Source organism: Oncorhynchus keta, chromosome 19, assembly GCF_023373465.1.
Source record: "Oncorhynchus keta strain PuntledgeMale-10-30-2019 chromosome 19, Oket_V2, whole genome shotgun sequence".
NCBI lineage: Eukaryota > Metazoa > Chordata > Actinopteri > Salmoniformes > Salmonidae > Oncorhynchus > Oncorhynchus keta.
This window is the reverse complement of record NC_068439.1, coordinates 40857127-40880484: the sequence shown is the minus strand read 5'-3', so window position 1 is coordinate 40880484 and position 23358 is coordinate 40857127. Positions and strand designations below refer to the sequence as shown.

At 42.0% G+C, this 23358-nt stretch overlaps 1 protein-coding gene across 5 annotated transcripts; it reads right to left on the bottom strand.

Annotated features, from left to right (window-relative positions):
* Positions 1 to 175: 175 nt before the first annotated feature.
* On the bottom strand, positions 176 to 21896 carry LOC118398293 (histone-lysine N-methyltransferase EHMT2-like). Of its 5 annotated transcripts, none has more exons than XM_035793486.1 (28): positions 21745 to 21786; positions 21252 to 21296; positions 21065 to 21131; positions 20794 to 20961; positions 20412 to 20644; positions 20134 to 20212; positions 19721 to 19803; positions 18576 to 18716; positions 17418 to 17489; positions 17175 to 17295; positions 16955 to 17062; positions 16580 to 16716; positions 15843 to 15986; positions 15290 to 15600; positions 14792 to 15016; positions 14405 to 14487; positions 13382 to 13488; positions 13032 to 13154; positions 12528 to 12689; positions 11858 to 11962; positions 11461 to 11615; positions 10924 to 11236; positions 10729 to 10806; positions 6747 to 6862; positions 2040 to 2126; positions 1386 to 1464; positions 1022 to 1197; positions 176 to 751 (listed from the first exon to the last, which is right to left on the bottom strand). In XM_035793486.1, the coding sequence occupies exons 1-28, from the start codon at positions 21769 to 21771 to the stop codon at positions 571 to 573; spliced, it is 3726 nt and encodes a 1241-aa protein (XP_035649379.1). In that variant the 5' UTR covers positions 21772 to 21786; the 3' UTR covers positions 176 to 570. The 5 variants fall into 5 exon arrangements, 4 of the variants coding, with proteins under 4 accessions (XP_035649379.1, XP_035649382.1, XP_035649380.1 ...); XM_035793489.1 differs by having other exon boundaries at positions 12588 to 12689; XM_035793487.1 differs by having other exon boundaries at positions 16955 to 17059.
* Positions 21897 to 23358: the final 1462 nt, after the last annotated feature.

Below are 23358 nucleotides of genomic sequence, written 5' to 3'. Positions count from 1 at the left end.
CAGAGCAAAGGTTCAAACTAAAAATTAAGGTACAGATGGAATGTTACATTATCTCAACTGTTTCTGCAAACTATGTAGAAATTAGAACAACCAATTATCTGGATTGTCTCAACTGCTTGATATTCAGTGAGTTGTATGAAATGCAACACTGCTGAAACAAATGTAGATCCATTAGTCGATTTGTAATCACATTTATTAAATGACAGAACATAAAACAAACGGGACTTTGTTTTAAAAAAAACAAAGACATATGCATAACTTCATTACTACACAAGTCAGCTGTTGGTAACTTCAACTGCTTCACAGCAGTAGACTATCATGGTGGAGTACTGTGAAATGAATTATTCAGAATGTATTTGGCACAGCAAGTGGTGAGCATAACTTGATCTCTCATGGCAATACTGTACTGTATGAAAGGGTCTTACACAGAAGACACCTTTTGTCCAGTCACTTATACCCTATACATCGAAGAAGTTAAGATTTGTCTACCACACTGAAACAATAAATGCACAAATTCATACAAAATGAAGTGACTGTAAAAAAAATACACGCAACAGGCCCCAGGGAAGCCTAGGAGTTTCCTAACATGGCAAGCCCAGGGTCAGTCTCCGATTCTGGGCAGGCCTCCAGTCGAGCGAGCCTGTTCTGCTCCAAGGCGATGGCCTCCGCTGAGTGTTTGCATTTCTCTGATCCACACTGGCAGGTGAAGTATTTACTCTTTATGTCCCAGAAGCGGTCTCCATAATCAAACCTGTTTACACAGAAAGAGCATTGATACAATTCTCAGCCTGGAATTACAATGCATGTTAATATCACAATCCTAGTGGAATAAACAATATACTCAGGCCATTTTATTTCTGGTGCAAGAGAAGTGATACACGGAATAGATGCTACGGTTACTGAAAAAGTGGTGCCAAATCATGTTTTAACTTTCCTAAGGCAGTATCAAAGTCACTCCACTGGGCTTCCATTTTGTGTCTGGCGCTCAGATCTACAGTGTGTGTGCGGTGCAGCCTCTCACCCTAGTTCCTGTCCTGTGAGGATGTCTCTGGAACTGAAGAAAGCGATGCGGGGGAAGCGCAGGTCCTGGTGTAGCATGAATACACGCACGGGGATGATGTTAGGGTCGCACAGGTGGTTTATGAAGCGGCTGATGTTACCGTAGTAACGGGCATCGATGCAGTACACCTCCCCATCCTTTAGAGGGAAGGAGAGAGAGATGTATTAAGGTGCATAGGAATATCAGTGTAGTCCATTTTTTTAAACTTCTGTGTCTAAATGACGGTAAAGTCCACACCGGTTGTATTTGGCGCATGTGACAAATCAAATTTGAAATATTTTATTGTTTGTGTAATCCTATGAGAGAAAAAAAACAGATGAGGTACCTTATTGTCCAGGTCAAAGAGGTAGGAGTCATCTTCTCTTACATCTGCCTCTGCATCAGAGATGAGTTCTCCAACATATCTGTGTGGAGAGAAATGTTACTTACATTCATCAACAAGCCAATTAATTAATTAATTGACAAACTGTCAAAACATTAAATTAGCCAATCATACTGTTGGAGCCAAAATCCAATTTTCTTTGTGCTATATTTATTGTTTTGCTCCATTTAGAAACATTTTTGAATATAAGTATACATATTGCATTACAAATGAATGAGTATGGTTGATGAACACGTTTTTTTGGTTTTCATGGGTATTTAAAAGCATTATGGAGCCTTTTTCCCTTTCATGTTCCCCTTCCCTTTACCTATTTAGGTTTTTGGCAGTAGGAGTCAACTTGGCCTCACGTATGGCAGTACTTACAGTTTTTTGACTGCTACGCAAATAGTTGGAACTAAGAAAGCTGTTATTAGTCTATACTTTGTTTACCATTTAAATGGAATATAGCCTATGAAATTACCTTTGTATGGAAAATAAAATGTATGCTCGTTTTTACACTATCGGAGCATACCTGTGGCCTAAAGGCAAGTTTGGAATTGGATTACGAATTGCCTTTATACACACATTTTCTTTGAATAACCAAACGCACACACTTACTCGCAGATGAAGCTACCTTGGGGAATGTCCTGTAGAGCCCGTACTCCCCATCCCATCTTCTCTGTCCGGTACAACTGTAGACGCACCCTGAGAGTGAGAGAACGTATACAAGTGATATTGTACCAGGACACAGACCAGAGTAAGATTAGCATTTTAGTCATTTAGCAAACGCCGTTATCCAGAGTGGCTTACAGTAGTGAGTGCATTCATATTTCTTACCCCCGTGGGAATCACACACAACCCTAGCATTGCAAGCACCATGCTCTACCAACTGAGCCACACAGGACAATGTAAGACGTCAAACACCACCGTCATAAAGACTGACAAGATAAATCAAAGTATGTGTTTGAGTAAGAGATGAGGGTAGTCATACAGTGCCTTCAGTATTCATACCCCTGGAATTATTCCACATTCTGCTGTGCTACAGACTGAATTCAAAACTTATTAAATTGATTTCTCACCCATCAACACCCCATAATGACAGTGAAAATACAGTTTTAGAAATTGTAGCAAACTCATTCAATTATATACAGAAATATCTAATTTATATACAGTGTAGTAAAACGCCAAATGGATCTACCTCCTGGTCCTCTACCCCTGTCTTACCCACCAAGGGTAGAGACAGAGATGACCTCGCCTACTGAATTACCGGATTGGGCAAAGCCACCAGAAGACGACTCAAGCCAACCAACTATTGAACCTGACTGGTGTCAGGAAGAATCACCCTCTGCCTCAATTGACACCTCTGAATGGGAACAGCTGATAGACTCATTGCTGATAGAGTAAGGGCACTGTCATAACCAGAGGCCCATATATGCACTGAAAGAAAAGTATTTCCTCATTGTTGCTAGAGTAATAGGCTCTGTCATAACCAGAGGCCCATATATGCACTGTAAGAAAAGTATTTCCTGTTGTAAGATATGTCATCACCCTCTCTGCTCTGAGGGAACGGGAGGAGCAGTGGATCGGGTGCAGAGAATCAAAAGGTATATAAAGAGACATTTGCCATTACTTTGGCGCTGACTTCTTGAATTCTGAATTCATTTAGACAACCATTTGACTTCGGGTAAATTGACACCTGACTCAAATTACTTAAAAGATTCTGAGTTGTTGGATCTGAGAAGTGACTCTCCGATATACCGTTTAACTATCGATCAGCTGTTTTGTCGCTTTGCGCCAGGTACGTGGGTGCTGATGCAAATATATCCAGAGAGTTCTCTGTAGCCTCTCGATTGAGCTCAGCATCTCGACCTCGTTGCGAGTCACTGACACTGCGGTAGTTCAACGGGGTTGAGAGGCACTCTAGTCTTCAAGGTTATCCCTTGCTTTCTCTTATGGATGTCTGAATTGACCCTGTGGTTTTGCGCCAGGTACGTGGGTGCTGATGCAAATATATCCAGAGAGTTCTCTGTAGCCTCTCGATTGAGCTCAGTATCGCGACCTCGTTGCGGACACAGACTTTTTCGATATTCCATTTGGGGCAGGGAATCACCAGCGGGTTCTCTCATCCAGTCCAAACTTGAATCTCTCAATTTAGTAAAGCACTGACTCCAAGTCAACCTCTCAGCCAGTAGAGGGGAGTCGCTACTAACTCAATTCTAAAAGAACTCTGACCGATTGAAACTCTGCTCCTGATCTTGTGGGTCTCCTCGTCATCTCTCAAAGGTAATTAAATAACTATTATAAGTATTTAATATAGAGATAAGTGTTGTCATTGTACCAGGCATTTTATAAGAGCATTAAGTCAATTGCATGTTCTTGATTAACGCTGTGTGTGACCGAGTAACAAATTCTGTATTTTGAAGTGTGTTTGATTGTAAAAGACAAAAAACAGAGTGTTTTCAAAAATAAACGGTAGTCTTATTTTGTCTCGAGCAAAAGGTTCTCTCAAAGACAGTTAACGGCACGGGAGATAACAACTCTGACACTCGCTACCGGGACACTGGAAACGGGGATCAATGCTCTATGACAGAATGAGTTACTATTAAAAGACAAAGAGGAAGGTGTGTCCAGTAGTGATTCATTTAATTGTCTTATCGATCTAAGTTTTATTTTCCAAGCGATACATAGCCGACGGGCAGAGTAGTGAGACTAAGTTGACTAAAGGTCTTCACACTTTAAACTAGATACATCACAGAGGGGAAACACTCAACCACAGGGAAATCATATAGAGACTGGTAGGACTAGTGCTTAATAATAACTCAAGGACCAATTAGTGGTGAAGCAAAGAGTCTAGAGGATAAAGGTGGGGTTCACACATCCCAGCTAGAGCTAGACCGTTGAGAGTGACAAGGCAAAAGACCTCTCTACGCGGACAACGCTTCGATATAGAAAGAGAGGCAGGGCTACGCGAGCGGTCCTGGTTATACCGAGATAACCTGAAGTATCTATAGTGCCCTGTCCAATCCAGGGAACGGGACGCTAACCACCTCTAGCAACCCCGCTGCCGGCCAAGGGGCGGGGCTGAAGGTTTCGTATCGCGACAACAGTACCAGTCAAAAGTTGACACCTACTCCATTCAAGGGTTTTTCTTTATTTGTATCATTTTCTACATTGTAGAATAATAGTGAAGACGCATGAAATAACACATGGAATCATGTAACCAAAAAAATATATATTTTATGAGATTCTTCAAAGCAGCTTTTCACACGCTTGGCATTCTCTCAACCAGCTTCATGAGGTAGTCACATGGAATGCATTTCAATTAACAGGTGTGCCTTAACTTCGTGTGGGGGGCAGGATTTTCGTTTTTGGCAAAAAATACGTACCCATTTGAAACTGCCGATTTCTCAGGCCCAGAAACTAGAATATGCAAACAATTGTCAGTTTAGGATAGAAAACACTAAAGTTTCCAAAACTGTCAAAATATTGTCTGTGAGTATAACATATCTGATATTGCAGGCGAAAACCTGAGGAAAATCAAACCCGGAAGTGCTGTTTTTCCCGAAAGCTCTCTGTTCCATTGGGATGCCTTGCCTCCATTTAAAGGGATATCAACCATATTCCTTTTCCTACGGCTTCCTCAAGGTGTCAAGTCTTTAGACATAGTTTCAGGCTTTTATATTGAAAAATGAGCGAGAAAGATTACTTCGCGTCAGTGGATAGCTGGGTGTTCGCAGAGTTTTGCTTGTGCAACAGAGTGGGGCTCCCATTGTCTCTCCCTCTCCTATTGAAAAAGTGACAGTCCGGGTTGATATATTATCGATTATATATTTTAAAAACAACCTGAGGATTGATTATAAAAAACATTTGACATGTTTCTGTGGACATTAAGGATACTATTTGGAATTTTAGTCTGCGATGTCGTGACCGCTTGAGCCTGTTGATTTCTGAACATAACGCGCCAAACAAATGGAGGTATTTTGGATATAAAAATAATCTTTATGGAACAAAAGGAACATTTGTGTAACTGGGAGTCTCGTGAGCGCAAACATCTGAAGATAAAAGGTAAGCGATTTAATCTATTGCTTTTCTGACTTTCGTGACCAATCTACTTGGCTGCTTAGTGTTTAATATTGTCTGAGAGAGATGTTCTTACATAAAACACTTATGCTTTCTCCGAAAAGCTTTATCGAAATCTGACACGCCAGGTGGTGTGCTAAACAAGCTAAACTGTGTTTTGCTATATTGCACTTGTGATTTCATGAAAATTAAATATTTTAAGTAATTTAATTAGAATTTGGCGCGCTGCAATTCAGCGGGTGTTGATGAAAATGATCCCGCTAAAGGGATGGGTGCGTCAAGAAGTTAAAAGTACATTTGTGGAATTTCTTTCCTTAATGCGTTTGAGCAAATCAGTTGTGTTGTGACAAGGGGGGTGGGTATACAGAAGATAGTCCATATTATTATGGCAAGAAAAGCTCAAATAACCAAAGAAAAACTACAGCATCATTACTTTAACACATGAAGGTCAGTCAATGTGGAGCATTAAGAACTTTGAACATTTCTTCAAGTGCAGTCGCAAAAACCATCAAGTGCTGTGTTGAAACTGGCTCTCATGAGGACCGCCAGAGGAAAGAAAGACCCAGAGTTACCTCTGCTCCAGAGGATAAATTCATTAGCGTTAACTGCACCTCAGATTCCAGCCCAAATAAATGCTTCAGAGTTCAAGTAACAGACACCTCTCAACAACTGTTCAGAGGAGACTGCATGAATCAGGCCTTCATGGTCAAATTGCTGAAAAGAAACCACTACCAAAGGACACCAATAAGAAGAAGAGACTTGATTGGGCCAAGAAACACCAGCAATGGACATTAGACCGGTGGAAACCACTCCCCATCTAACTTAACAGAGCTTGAGAAAATCTGCAAGGAACATTGGGAGAAAACCCCCAAATCCAGATGTGTAACGCTGATAGACATATACAAGGAGACTCTCAAAGCTGTAATCACAGCCAAATGTGCTTCTACAATGTATTGACTCAGGGGTAGTAATACTTATGTGAATGAGATTTCAGGATATAATTTCTAATAAATTTGCAAAAACTTTCAAAATCATGTTTTCACCTTGTCATTATGGGTATTGTGTGTAGATGGTGAGAATAAAATAAAATAAAATGTTTTACCCACTTCGAATTCAGGCTGAAACAACAAAATGTGGAACAAGTCATGGGGTATGAATACTTTCAGGAAGGCACTGTATATATACACACACAAGTGTTCTAATTTAATTTCAATATGTACAGTCGTGTAGTAACACAGCTCTTACTTGATCCCCGCCTGCACCACTCTGTTCTTGCAGGTGCGGTAGCAGGAGCACGCCAGGTTACACTCAAATATGAGAGGCGGTTCGATCTTATTGAACTCCTGGAGCAACCGGTGGTCCTGGTAAACACAGAAAACACATGTAATCCCCCACGAATGATGCTGCGCCCCCCTTGGGTCAATCAGTGTACATTTGTAAATACCGTAAGATCTCTTACGCCAGACGCAACATTCGTCAAAACAGAACCATCACCCTCTCAAAATCTTGTCTGGTGCATAAAACCAGCAAATTCAGACAAACAAAAAGGTGTAATGGGCTCGTGCTCAAATGTCACAAAGCTTACTTCATTATTTTTTTTTGTTTTATTATTATTATTTTCTCTGCATCAGGGATAGCGTACACAGACGTTTCGGCTTTACAGCCTTCTTCAGTGTGTAGATACAATTATCTTCATTTGAAACAGCATTTGTCAAGAACAACCAATGAGCAGCAGGTGCTTTAAAATCAGGGTTGCCACTCATCTGACAATCAGAGAAGTGGCTTTTCTACCGGTATACAAATTAGTCAAAGAAATGCATATTTATAGGGTACATGAGCAGGCACAAGGACAACTCACCAATCAACTGCACCAGGTGTCTGCTACCCTGAATACATCATATCAATTCATGAGACAGCCCACCACAAAGGACATCAGGCACAGCCGTTCATAAATATGTTGGGCCAACTCAAACGTTACGCAAAATCTGATATACAAGAACACTGTCCATAACAGTTTAAATGTAGCTTATAGGAGGGAGGTGAAATCTAATTCTTCGTTTAAACCGTGCGGAGAAACAGAATTGAATTTATATATCCACATGGCTTCTCTTTGGAATAATTTGTTGTCATGAATCACCTCTACATGGTGGACAAACATTTTAGATCACGACGCAACGCAATTATGTATCTCGCAATTGGCGAGGTGATATCTAGACGTCTAATAGTGGATTTATGTTCTATGGTGTACTTTCAAGGCACAATGTTTTTCCAAAATAAATCTTATTGCAAGAACACTAACATATAAATAACTCCTTTAGTAGTGCAAGTTATACATGACTATGTTTCCTTATGGTGCTACAAGAGGGACATGATATAACGGGGAAGCAACCTTTTAGGAAGGACCCTTTTCTCTCTCTGACCACATCGGATTTAACGTTTGATAGATTTCCTGATCGTTTGTAGGTGAATAAATGTGGATTCTGGAAGTACGAATTTAAAGGAGTCTGATAATATAGTCCAATGTTCATTCTCAATATACTTGATGCCATTACAGCTATTATTGAAAGTAAGTATATAGTTTACAGAAAACTGTTTATTCCGTTTTTGTTAGGATTTATTAAGAAAATGGATTCTGTTCATTTAACTCTTTTTTTAAAGCCAGGTATCATCAAGTGAAAACTCAAGGAGAGAATTTAATTGTTAATGATATTTTTCCTCTGCGTCACAGATGCAACGCAGTCAATGAAGTTGGATTACTGGTAAACCTCATCTTAGGGTGAAGAGGCTGTAAACCTGAAACATCTGTGTACGTTATCCCGGATGCAGTGAAAATCCTTTATTTTATCAAATACAGTAACAGTCAAATGTTTGGACACTTCATTCTAGGGATTTTATTTTTACTATGAAATAACACATATGGAATCATGTAGTAATAAATAAATAAAAAAGTGTTAATTAAAAATATTTTGAGATTTTCAAGTAGCCTGCCTTGAACACAGCTTTGCACACTTGGCATTCTCTCAACCAGCTTCACCTGGAGTTGCTAAGCACTTGTTAGCTGCTTTTCCATCACTCCGCGGCCCAACTCATGCCAAACCATCTCAATTGGGTTGAGGTCAGGAGATTGTGGAGACCAAGTCATCTGATGCATGACTCAATCACTCTCCTTCTTGGTCAAATTGCCCTTAGACAGCCTGGAGGTGTGTTGGGTCATTGTCCTGTTGAAAAACAAATGAGTCCCACAAAGCCCAAACCAGATAGAATGGCGTATCGCTGAGGAATGCTGGGGTAACCATACTGGTTAAGTGTGCCTTGAATTCTAAATAAATCCCTGACAGTGTCACCAGCAAAGCACCCCCACCATCACACCTCCTCCTGCATGCATCAGGGTGGGAACCACATGTGGAGATCAATACGTTCACCTACTCTACATCTTACAAAGATACATGGTTGGAACCCAAAATCTCAAATTTGGACTCATCAGACCAAAAGGACAAATTTCCAGCGGTCTAATGACCATTGCTCGTGTTTCTTGGCACAAGCAACTTTCTTCTTATTGGTGTCCCTTAGTAGTAGTTTCTTTCAGTAATTTGAACATGAATGCTAGATTCACGTAGTCTCCCCTGAACAGTTGATGTTGAGATGTGTCTTACTTGAACTCTGTAAACCATTTATTTGGGCTGCAAATTCTGAGGCTGGTAACTCTAATGAACTTATCCTCTGCAGCAGAGGTAACTCTGGGTCTTTCATTCCTGTGGCGGTCTTCATGAGAGCCAGTTTTATCATAGCGCTTGATGTTTTTTGCGAAGGCACTTGAAGACACTTTCAAAGTTCTTAATTGTTCGTATTGACTGACCTTCATGTCTTAAAGTAATGATGCACTGTCGTTTCTCTATGCTTATTTGAGCTGTTCTTGCCATAATATGGAGTTGGTCTTTTACCAAATAGGGCTATCTTCTGTATACCACCCATACATACCATGTCACAACACAACTGATTTGCCCAAATGCATTAAGGAAATACATTTCAAAAATGTACTTTTAACAAGGCACACCTGTTAATTGAAATGCATTCCAGGAAGCTGGTTGAGAGAATGCCAAGAGTGTGCAAAGCTGTCATCAAGGTAAAGAAAGGGTGGCTACTTTGAAGAATCTCAAATATTTGTTTATCACTTTTTGGGTTAGTACATGAGTCCATGTGTTATTTCATTTAAGTCTTCACGATTCTTCTTCTTCAATGTAGAAAATAGTAAAAAGAAAATAAAAACCCTGGAATGAGTAGGTGTGTCCAGACATGACTGGTACTGTAATTAAGTAAGCTTTATGCAACATTTTGTCAGACGTTTCATCCACCCAAGTTGTCAAAATTGGGCCAGGGATGTCTGAGGTATCACGTGGGTTAGCTAGACTCATATCCCTGAGCATGGGCGACAAATTTCAGCACTCTGATTAAAAAGATCAAGAGAAACAAACATGTGCCTGTTATAGCGCCCCCGTGTGGCCCGATATGAATGCTCTTGCATATGTTGAGTCTTGACAGTGTTCGCATCATGTGTACCAAATTGTTACAATATGAATATCCTTGACTGACTTATATGCATTTGTGTGCAAGATCACACCCACGTGAATGTTTATTGGTCAATAGCAGCCATGTTGTTTCAGGTACTTGTCTGGAAAATATTGCTTTGTCCATAGATGTCGCATATCAAGTTTTGTGCAGATCAGTCAGGGGTGAGGGCGTGACCCTTTCAATGTTACCATTTTCAATCTATGGTTATTGCGCCACCATCTGGCCAATCAGTGTAATTTTGTAAAGTCTGGATCTCTATGGCAAGACTCATCATTCACCCAAGTTGTCAAAATAGGGCCATTGCTGTCTGAGCTATCGTGTGTGTGTGACGAACATACAAACTGATAGACGGAGACAAATCCACAGTCCCCTCCCCAATTTCATCATGGGTGACAAAAAAGGGACATACACAGTTTGTTACACTTTATTTGGAAAGTCCATCACAAATAATCTGTTTAACAAACTATCCACAGTCCAATATGATAATATGTACAATTTGAAGAAGCAAGCTCTCTGAAAACCCAGGATTTTTACAAGGTTCCAGATTTTGTTTCCTTATTCAAATATATTTTAAAAACGACAACATTTACAGCTAGAATGGCTGAATACTTTAAAATCCAAATAAAGTGGGATGTAAAATAAATAATGTGTCACTAACCTTGTCGTACCAGCAGCGGATACTGAGCTGTCCACACAGACAGTTGCTGGAGGAGCAGTCATCTGTGCAGCTGCAGTGCTGAGGGAGAGATACAGACACACGTTTGTAGAAAGGGAAAACACATGCCTGATCAATGATAATAAGTATCATAGTATGGATCATCTACAAGTGTGCGGTGTTACCATATGTATGTACCTGTAAGTGCGTGATGTTGCGGTCGATGTTCATGGCTGAAGTCTCACAGTTCTCGGAGACGTACTTGTAGTCTGAGGGACATCCCTCATCATCCACTGCGTTCACACAGGGGATAGGCACGTTCTCATACCCCTGGGCTACGTCACTGCTGATGATCTTCTCTGTACGAAGCATGCGATTGGCTATCCCTCTCCGCAGCTTCCGGTTTATCTGGAGTGACACCCAGACGGGCGAATCGGAACGCGCCAGAGAAAGAGGAGTGTCCCCCTCCCTGTTCATGATGTCAATGTCTGCCCCCCTAGAGAGGAAAAGCCTGTAGAGAGAAGGAGGTAAGCAATCAAAACAAACAAAGGTGCTAAAGTTGCCCTTAAACACAGATCTAGGATCAGATTAGGGTATGGGGAGGGTAATCTCAGGGGGGTGTAAAATGCTCAACTGGCTTCAGATTAGCATCTACAGACAAATTCCTTCTATTCCAAACTGAGACACTATAGGGGTGACCGATGGATGCAATTGACAGGCCATAGGGCTACTCACGTGACACACTCGAGGAAGCCCTCCCTGGAAGCAATGTGTAGGGGAGTGTCCCCGTGCATGTTGACAGAGGACAGCTGGCAGCCAGCATTCAGCACCATCTCTGCTATCTCCACACAGCCTGCGAAGGACGCCCAGTGGAGACACACATTCATCTCCTAATTGAGAGAGGAGAGATTTTTATCATCCCAGGGGGACTTCAAATCACAAATTAATGGACATTAAAAAAATATATATATATAAGAATTTGAGTCATAACCAAAATGACCCACACCATTAAATAAAGAAGCAAATGTTGTCGTTTCAAGGATTTGTGCCTATAAATCCTACATATCTTCCTTCAAAATCAGTTTGGCCATTGTATGCCAATATGTTGTTATACCAGGACAGAAAGACTAACCTTGTCCTTGAGGGTGACGTCAGCTCCCCTGTTAAGCAGTGCTCTGATGACATTGATGTGCTTATGCTCTGCAGCCCAGATGATAGAAGTCCAGCCTCCACTATCCTGAAAGGGGGATACAGCACATTGACAGAGGGTTAGGGGACTGGACTATACAATAGTATTCAAGCCAATACAGCCAAACACAAGTGCTATGGTTCAGTACATTACACGGAACTGGTAGATTAAACATACAGATTTACTCTGCCGGTAACTGTTAACTCAGAGTCTATTGACTAATTAAGAACTACAGGTACCTAACACTACCAAGTGACACATGATACAGTATCTGTTATTGAGTACATTGAATGATTACTATACCTACAAAGGAAGAAGTTAGTGCTACGCAAAATAAAGAAGTACTACAGTGCAGAGACAAACACAACATACAGTTTGAAATTAGATACAAACTCTGGCATATGTAAAAAAAAAAATAATAAAAAAAAAAAACAATTCAAAAACATTTAAGATATAATTTAAAAAGTTAATATCAAATAAAGATAATCATATTATCAACTGTGCATGAAGCCTGAATCGAGAAATAAATTATTTTAAACAAATTCTCAGAACACAAGACAACGTGGTCAATGAACATGACAGAGTGACACAAACTGATAAAACACACACTGACTTGTTGGTTGTTGCCACCCTGTCTAGAGCCCAAGAGTGTTCCTCTCTCGCTCTTCCCCACCTGTGCGTTGATGTCCACCTGTCCCGTCTCCAACAAAAGGGTGACAATGTCCAGACTTCCCAGTTTGGCTGCGTGGTGGAGACCAGTGTAGCCATCTTCCTCCTGGAGAGAAGAGGGGGAGAAGTGAGGAAAGGGAGATGGAAAGAGAATGGAAAAAAACAATAGTTTGGGGGAAGGAAGACAATAGGAGAGGTGGACGAAGAAATTCTCATTTTAATATTGGTCAAAGTGGATAACTTGATCGCAATCAAGATTGTATTAACATACCGCCTACAGGTCCAAGCTACAATTAGTCTAGAATAGATTCTCCTGTTGACTTCTGAGATGACTCAAGGTGATTATCAAGTTCTTTCAGGTTTAAGTCCTTTACGGCTCATGTTATTAGAGCCACTACTAATGTCAGCGGGTCGGCTTTGGTATAGGGGCTGTTTACCAGACACTCACAGTGTGATAGACGCAGGCTCCACTCTGGACCAGGTACCTGGTCACTTCCACATGGTTGTTGACGATGGCCTCCAGGAGAGGGGTCCTCATGGATTTGTCTTGGACGTCCAGTTTCGCGCCTGCCTGTAAATAGACAAGACATTTATTTGAGCACTCTGGTGAATAAGAACTGTATGAGAGACACTCGGATTCATATTTGTGTGAATAAGTGTAAAGGAGTCACTTATCACTGACCATAACGATAAAAAGCAGGGTTGTATTCATTTGGGCACACCGTAGTAGAACGTTTGCAACAGAAAACTGCCTAATGAATTTCACGCAGTTGTAATTGAAGTGAAAAGATTGTTCACCTGCACCAGCATGTAGCAGACCTCCAGCAGGCCTCTCTGGGCTGCAACGTGGAGAGCACAGCGTCTGTTCTGGGATTCAGCCTGGTAGGCTGGGTCTATGCCCTCCACTGAACCAAACATAGAGAGGACGTGGAGTGGAGGGGTTATTATCAGCAGTAGGAGTCAATGTCATCTCATTCATTCACTTGCATATGACCCTGTATCACCACCGCCTGGTATGGCAACTGCTCCGCCCATAGCCGCAAGGCTCTCCAGAGGGTAGTGAGGTCTGCACAACGGATCACCGGGGGCAAACTACCTGCCCTCCAGGACACCTACACCACCAGATGTCACAGGAAGGCCATAAAGATCATCAAGGACAACAACCACTCGAGCCACTGCCTTTTCACCCCGCTATCATCCAGAAGGCGAGGTCAGTACTGGTGCATCAAAGCAGGGACCGGAGAGACTGAAAAACAGCTTCTATCTCAAGGCCATCAGACTGTTAAACAGCCATCACTAACATTGAGTGGCTGCTGCCTACCTACAGACTCAAATCTCTAGCCACTTTAATAATTGGATGTAATAAATGTACCACTAGTCACTTTAAACAATGTCACTTTATATAATGTTTACATACCCTACATTACTCATCGCATATACTGTACTCTATACCATCTACTGCATCTTGCCTATGCCGTTCTGTACCATCACTCGTTCATATATTTTTATGTACATATTCTTATTCATTCCTTTACACTTGTGTGTATAAGGTAGTTGTTGTGAAATTGTTAGATATTACTGCATGGTCAGAACTAGAAGCATAAGCATTTCGCAACACTCGCATTAACATCTGCTGACCATGTGTAGGTGACAAATAAAATTTGATTTGACTTATGTGAAAGAACAGTGGTAACATGAGTTTCCAGAGCCGATGAAAGAGAGATGAGGAGAGCAAACCCCTTTAGACAAAATATGCAATCAAATCAGGAATGTCTATTTTACCTAACAGTAAAATAGGAACAGATTCCTTATGACACTTACTGAGCATGAGCAGAACTCGCTGCACCTCGCCCTGCTTGGCGGCTGGATAGAGCTGGCGGGGGTGGAACCTCAGCTTCTTCCTCCTGACCAATCACAACCAATAAATCACCAAGTGAGAACAGCTCCTATGTTATGGCTGTCAGGACTCTGTAAAATGCATCTCTCCCACACCTATTCCTTGGACTAACCACCGATCCAACACCATTAAATACATTTCCCCAATTTAGTCAGTTCAGAAAAGGGGAGGAAAGATGGATGTATTTTCAAAGCATCTAAACAGGGCTCAAGTGTAGCTGTAAACAATTCCCATCAATCATTGATTTGCAATAAAGAATTGTTATTCTGAAAGACAGACCATTATTAGTCTATTTCCTTATTTTGTCTCACCTCTCAGTGTCCTGGGTGAGAATAGCCTTCTGCAGCGCTGCCCTACTGGGCCCAGGGGGAAGTGCACTGGGACAGATTGGCTTCCCATTGGGCAGACAGAGGGAGGGTCCCACACTGTCCACTCCCCCCTCCCCTGGGGGAGCTGCGTTGACAGGCCCGGCTGCCACAGCGGCTTGGGGGGGCTGCTGCTCCGGGTCCTTCTTTACCACCCCACGCATCCTCGCACTGACGGATAGAGAAGAGAAAGAGTGTGTAAAAAAAAAAAAGACTGGGACAATTAGGGTAGTGCGAATATCCATAATTTCCACATGAATAGTTATCAAATAATACAGAATCACAGACACAAGCTCAAATCAATCAATTATCCACAAATATGCAACAAGCAGAACAAAAGCACCCAATGATTGAAGTACAGCGTAGAAGAAAATATATCATACTGCATCCTACACTTAGTCATATCCCACATTTTCATTTCCCGCTTTCTGCCTCCATCCTCACCTGATAGGGCCTTCTGGCCTCTTCCCGTTCTTCAGCGCCCCCGTGGAGGCCGCCAGGGAGAGGGCCGAGGGAATGGAGGGTGGGAGGGACGGTGTGGTGGTGGAGGAGGCTGAGGTGGTGACCACAGTGACCGCAGATGCTGAGGGGGGGATGGTGACCTCTTGGGCCTCCGAGGCATCCTCGCCACAGTGGGGGCAGAAGAGCATGCCCGTGCCCAAGCCCCTGCCCCTCCCAGCCCCCAGCACTGTCACACAGCCCCGGTGGAAGCGGTGGGCGATGCGCTGGTCCGGACAGCACTCTAGGAAGGTGCCCTGGGAGATCAGTTAGGGAGGGGTGTGTGGGTTAAGGCCAGGTCAAACATATACTGTACATGCAGACTTATAATGCATCTCAAGTGTCTGCAGTGCCCTCTCTGTCTCCTCTCCATCTTTACAACAGATCTGAAAACACAAGCTATGTTTGAAAAGAATATGGAGGATGTCTACTTGGAATTTTCTTTCACCTAACCAGTTCAGACAGTATGTGTGATTGTGGGGGTGGCACAAAACCTCACCGCGATACAGAAGTATCCACATCCAGGGCAGCAGTGATGTTTGACCATATGTGACCGATGGCTCTCGCACAGCACCATGAGGGAAACTCGACTGGACGGGCGCATGGTCTCCCCCTTCAGAATAATATTGGTACAGCCCACCAGCTGTGAAAGAGAGGGAGAGGGAAAAATTGAAAGGGAAAGTAAGTATTGAAGAGTCATATGTTCATTCTAAATTAGATGAATCGCTTATATTCATTTAGCAGCGACTCCTAAAAATATGATGTAAAAAATAAGTAGACGATAATGGAGATAAATATTTTTTCATAAAGATCATCTTTGAAAATTAACAACCAACAGAATAAAAACTAAACCAACAGAGAATCTAAAATTCCAAAAAAGTAACGGTATGGGGCCCCCATAGATTTAAGTGAATAAAAAAAAAATGTTTGAGTCACTTAGATAGCGTAAGAACACGGCATACGCCATGGTAAAATGTGAAGAATAGCAGGAAATTTGCTTAAAATCTGCAAATTCTCTTCACCCCATGGCAAAATTGCAGGATATTTGTTTTAAACTGCAATTTTCTTTTGTCTGTGCGGCCAAGAGCGCAGCCTCTAAAACGTTCAGTCAGAGACTGCACCATTGGCCACACCCAAAACCAAGCTAACTTTGCCACCGCTGCTGAAAAGAATCCTCGGTGAAACACAGCTTCATGTAGGCAACATGTGCACAGCCAGCCAGCCACACACACACACCTCTCCATTGACGCTCTCTGTGGCCATGCAGAGTCTGTTGGGCCGTCTGCTGGTGCCGTCTACGCGTGGTGCTTCCATCCTGCAGCTGCACAGAGGCAGCTCCTCCAGACGCTCCGTCTCCCCACCATCACTGCCTTCTACACAGGCATGCAGATAACATCATCGGTGTTATATGGTACTGTAGCAGACAATCAGTGCTATTCACTGAGAGCCATATCGTGGCTTTAGTTATGTTCGCAAATCATGTGTTCACAAGACATCAATGGGAGATTTGTGTCAAAGTTACAGAAAGCATACGTCAAGATAGGATTTGACCCAGAGTCCATGGATAAAGACATGCAGATTGTATATTGGGTGTGAACACCATCTACCCACCGTGGTGAGGTGAGCGTGTTAGGCTGTCTGCAGCCGCGATGTCCAGGGAGCCCAAGGCAACCTCTGTGTACTCGCGGGACCCACCTAGAGCAGATGCTGCCGACACTGCTGGGAGTTACAACAGAAAATAAATATTGACCAGCAATAGGGCACTGTGGTGATGATAGTGCCGGTGATAATACTATTTATACAAACTAATGAAGATCTCCCTGTCACCCGCCTCTTCCTGCCTCTACTCCTTCGACTCTTTCTCTCCCTTTTCCCCGCCCTGGGCGAGTCCATGGCGAATCGCTGCTCACTTTGTTCCTCTGGCCCTGCCTCTGTGGGTCCGACTCAGAGCTCTGTGGACAAAGAGGGTTTGGTTGACCGGCAGAGAAACATTGCTTTGCCCAAATAGACATTATAATAAAACTGCCTGGTAAATGATTGTAACTACCAACACAAGACGGGTTCAACTACTCACATGATCTGTCATGTTACCAGACTCCTCTGCCTCTCTTTCATGTAGCCTTTCCTCTATTCTACCATCTTCAGACTGCAAAAGGAACAAATGGAAGATATACATATGGAAAGAGAGCAGCAACAGTGTCCTTGTAACTATTTTAAATCGTGGCTACTCAGCATTAACTCTAACTGGTACGCCAAGCAAAAAATATCTGAAAAATATATTTTCTGTACAATGTGTATTGAGCCTCAGCATAGGCCAATAAATGAAATAAAATGGTTTGCCTGACTTAAAACCTTGATAGGTAAAAGCGTTGCAAACTTCTCAACCAGTTGGTTGAGTTGCCCAATTAGAGTAAACACATTTTTGAATAGGAATTTTCATATACTTTTAAAATAATCAAAAACAACATGATACATGAATTTACATCATGTCTGCTTCATTTACTTTTAATGGGCGATAGGCCCGGTTAAAATGGGGACTGATATCAAATATTAATAAATATCATACACGTGTCAAAATATTAACATTAAAATTAATGTAAATGAATGCATTTACAGTTTAAATGCTTTGAATATCTGTAAAATGACATGTACTGAATGATATTGTGAAACATACTGACGATAACAGTCAGACCGTGATTAATGATACGGATTTGAAATAAGTTGTGTATTTGCACAGACAAAAAAAATCCCAAAATATGCATCCATTGTCCATTTGACTTCATAGCATTCCTTTAATATTCCCCACCTGGTAGAGCATATTTTTCAAGAGTTCCTAAAATTGTAAAACAAAAATTTTAAATGATTTGAATTACTTTTGTTTTAGATGTCAACAACATTTTACAATGTTGTAATTTTCCGTTTTATATACAATTAGTACAGAAAAATGTGTGATAAATAAGGTTCAGTTTTGCTCATGTTCACTTCCTGGTTTTCAACCATCTTTGAATGCGTGTTTAAACAAATATGGGATTTTGATAAAGAAAACTACATGACCATTTTACTAAATGGCATTGATCAAGATGATAAAACATGCCAAAGTAAATTCATGTTTAATTTCATTTAAAAATTGGTTGAGCTGCCTGTTAAAGTGTATATACAAATGGGTTGTGGCCACAATAATCATATTTATTCTGTGGTGGGCATATCAGTTACATTGATATTAGCCTCTGACCTTGCTGTCGGAATAGGCTGCATCCGTGTCGTCTCTTGCATAGGGGTTATAGAGAAGGAACTCGTCCTCATCTGCATCCTCCTCCAAGTCCTCCAGCCAACTATCACGCCGTCTCGCAGCCTCGCGGAGTACACGATCTTCCTGAAATTCAAGTAAGAAAAACTAAACGTTAGGTCAGGGTCACTCCTTAATTAATATCTCAACATGAGACCTATTATGCTGCCAAACATACCCGTGTAAAACTGACCATCCTACCAATCCTCGACTTTGGCGATGTCATTTACAAAATAGCCTCCAATACCCTACTCAACAAATTGGATGCAGCCTATCATAGTGCAATCCGTTGTCACCAAAGCCCCATATACTACCCACCATTGCGACCTGTACGTCGCCAAACCCACTGGCTCCATGTCATCTACAAGACCCTGCTAGGTAAAGTCCCCCCTTATCTCAGCTCGCTGGTCACCATAGCATCTCCCACCTGTAGCACACGCTCCAGCAGGTATATCTCTCTAGTCACCCCCAAAACCAATTCTTTCTTTGGCCGCCTCTCCTTCCCTCTGCCTCTGCTGCCAATGACTGGAACGAACTACAAAAATCTCTGAAACTGGAAACACTTATCTCCCTCACTAGCTTTAAGCACCAACTGTCAGAGCAGCTCACAGATTACTGCACCTGTACATAGCCCACCTATAATTTAGCCCAAACAACGACCTCTTTCCCTACTGTATTTAATTTTATTTATTTTGCTCCTTTGCACCCCATTATTTTTATTTCTACTTTGCACATTCTTCCATTGCAAATCTACCATTCCAGTGTTTTACTTGCTATATTGTATTTACTTTGCCACCATGGCCTTTTTTGCCTTTACCTCCCTTATCTCACCTCATTTGCTCACATCGTATAGAGACTTGTTTATACTGTATTATTGACTGTATGTTTGTTTTACTCCATGTGTAACTCTGTGTCGTTGTATGTGTCGAACTGCTTTGCTTTATCTTGGCCAGGTCGCAATTGTAAATGAGAACTTGTTCTCAACTTGCCTACCTGGTTAAATAAAGGTGAAATAAAAAAAATAAAAAATAAGCAACTATTATTTCACAAAGCTATTAGAAAGCACTGACACACCCCTTCCCCGTCCTTACCCTCTGCTCTGTGCCTATAGCGCTCTCTGCCTTCTCAGGTGTACAGTCAAAACCTTGGCCCAACCTTCTCCTTTTTGCTGCCGCTGAGTAAAAGACACACAATTAATGTGACATAATTCAAACTAAACCGTAAGTAATCTTACACAAACATTAAAGGAAAGATTCACCCATTTTGAATTTTACATTGTGCGTGTGCATCTCTGAGCGACGTTCTATCGATTCCCAGAGGGGAAAAAAAAGTGGTGTACCAGCTATATTTCAGCCTGCTTGAATGGGGAATGGCTCAGAGACATGAAATGACCCCGGGAATCGATAGAACATCGCTCAGAGATGCACAAATAATATAGCACATTCAAAATGGGCTAATCTTTCCTTTAACTCAGTCTAAATGTATGCAATTTTTCAACACTGACCAGTATCGCTGTCTGTCGTGAAGCTGGTCGTGGGGTCTGTGGGGTTAACTGGCACGATTGGAGACTCAATGCACCTCACCTGAAAGGCAAAAACTCTATGGATCAGATGGTCAGGAAGTGGTTAATGTGACAGGAATAGAAAGCTTGAGTGGTAAAATACTCTTCTTGTCAACATACTAACTCAAACATAAGATATGCCCTTTTTGATTGATATCACAATAAAATGGCTATTCTAAAGAATATAGTGCTACTACCAGCCATTATCTTAGGAGACTCACCTGTGTTGGGGGAGGTCTGTTCATGGTCTTGCGAGCACGGTGTATCTTTGCTGTCTGGGGAGAGGAGGATGAGGGATGGGGAGAGGAGGATGAGGGATGGGGAGAGGAGGATGAGGGATGGGGCGGGAGAGCTTTACTTCCAGGACCAAAAACACTCATCTTTGCTCTGCCAGGTGGAGAGGAAGTGGAGGAGAGTGAAGAGGATGTGGATGGAAGGGTCTTCGCTGCATGTCCTGTGAGTGGGGAATAAATAAAGGAATCATAGGTTAAACCAGATTATGAAAACTAAGGAAGAGAGAGAAAACTGACAATAAGATATAAACATGAAATCAATGTTAATTCAGTCTTGTAACCATGGACACTAGATAGATCAATCTTATACCTGCAAGGTTTCTGCTAGACACAGAAGAGGATGTTGTTGATAGTCGTTCGCTCTCCTCCCCATTTTTCGAACCATCCCCCTGAATCTCCTGGAACAGCGACTGTGACAGCATTCCACCCATCGGCTCGGTCTCCTTCGTAACCACTGCTGTGGCAGTACTTGCATCACCTAGGAAACATTCAAAGCCTCTGCATCAACATGCACAGCACAACCCTAATAAAAAGGTGTATATATTTGAGAATCTACAGTAGACAAATATTTACATCCATACCTTCATCTGGCTGGCTTGAGTCTCTCACTTTAGGTACGGTTTCCGATGCATCATTCTCAGAAAACTCCTAACATTGGGAAAATACATGAGCAGCACATGAGGCCCTCACTAGAATAAAAAAAATTGTGCAACAGTTTCAGATCACATTACAAATAATATACTGAATAAATGAATGAATGAATACAACCGTAAGAGAGATTTTAACATCCATAATGGCTGGAAGTGGTATCTCCTGAGGTAATGTTGAAATTGTAGTGAGTGACAATGAAATGCACTCACGCATAGAAATTGAACTTTTCCTATTGTAACGTTGTGCACGAGCCAACTAGATAGCTACTGAAGTTGAAACCTTTCAATAACATTGAAAATATTGGACACTCAAATCTCCACAAAATGTACTGCAAAATATAGGAATATTTGCTATAAATGTTTAATTGTGAACCTTTTCCTAAATTTTCCAGAGCCCTTTTCTACCTGTGTCTGACAAGCTAGTTAGCTACGTTAAATGTTTACGGGGGCTGGCTTCATACTAGCCGAATGCCAGAAACAAGACTATGCAAGCAAAACAACTTGCATTTCGTGTATGGATCTTCGATGTATTGATTAACTGACTAATTTTCAAATCAACATAGCCGTTGTAAATGAGCTAGCTAGGGGGAAAAAAACGAACATTTCTTTACCGTGGTCATTTTCTCAGCTGCCGACATGTTTCCAATGAAATTAGACGAATTTGACGTGGTGCGTGTAAACGTGCATTCTCCGCCCCATTTCTTCGTTGGCCTTTCTCTCGTTTCCGGGTTGGGACATCCGGTTTTGTGCAATTCTATATCCGGTCTAAGGCGTATGAGCTTGCTTGAATTGCGTTTCCACTGGCGCCAGAATATTGCTGATGTCAAATTGCTAACTAGAAATTGTAGAAAGTCATGTGGCTACAACTAGCTAGCGATGCAGATTTTCACCCTCACCACTAACTTGACCCCATACTCCCGATGTTAGCTAGCTAAATTGGCTAAATTCGTCGCTAGGAAAGCTAACTAGCTAGATTCCTGGCATTGGCTACAAACTAGCAGGCTAACCAGACGACAGGTTTGAGAGGGTAACGTTAACTAGCTAGCTTTCAATCCCTGCTAGGTCACGTTAGCTAGCGAGCTTGTTTCAACTCTGCAAGTTAACGCTAGCTGGCATTCAAGGGCTGACTGTTCTTACATGTTCTATTGTGTAACGTTAGTGTAAAAAAAAATGGAAGGATCCAACTATGTCAACAAATCACATTTTATTTTTCACATGCGCCGAATTACAACAGGTTTTGACCTTAGAGTAAAATGCTTACTTACGAGCCTGTAACTAACGCAGTTTTATGAAAAATATCCCAAATAAATAAAAGTAACAATTAAAGAGCAGCAGTAAAATAACAATAGCGAGGCTATATACACATGGTACTGGTACAGAGTAAATGTGCGGGGGCACCGGTTAGTTGAGGTAATACATGTGGGTAGAGTTATTAAAGTGACTCATGCATAGATAATAACAAGAGTAGCGGTAGTGTAGAGTAGTAGGTGGCAATGCAAATACAATAGTCTTGGTAGCCATTTGATTAGATGTTCAGTGGTCTTATGGGTGGCTTGGGGGTAGAAGCTGTTTAGAAGCCTCTTGGACCTAGACTTAGTGCTCCAGTACTGCAGTCTATGGCTAGGGTGACTGCAGTCTTTGACAATGTTTTGGGCCTTCCTCTGACACCGCCTGGTATAGAAGTTCTGGATGGCAGGAAGCTTGGCCCCAGTGATGTGGCCGAGCAGTTACCATACCAGGCAGGATGCTCTCGATGGTGCAGCTGTAGAACCTTTTGAGGATATGAGGACCCATGCCAAATCGTTTCAGTCTCCTGAGGGGGAATAGGTTTTGTCGTGCCCTCTTCACGACTATTGGTGTGCTTGGACCGTGTTAGTTTGTTGGTGAAGTGGACACCAAAGAACTCGAAGCTCTCAACCTCCTCCACTACAGCCCCGTCGATGAGAATGGGGGTGTGCTCTGTCCTCCTTTTCCTGTAGTCCACAATCATCTTCTTAGTCTTGATCACGTTGAGGGAGAGGTTGTTGTCCTGGCACCACAGTCAGGTCTTTGACCTCCTCCCAATATGCTGTCTCATCATTGACGGTGATCAAGCCTATAACTGTTGTGTCATCGGCAAACGTACTGATGGTGTTGGAGTCGTGCCTGGCTGTGCAGGAATGGGAGTACAGGAATGGACTGAGCAGGCACCGCTGAGGGGCCACCGTGTTGAGGATCATCAGCAT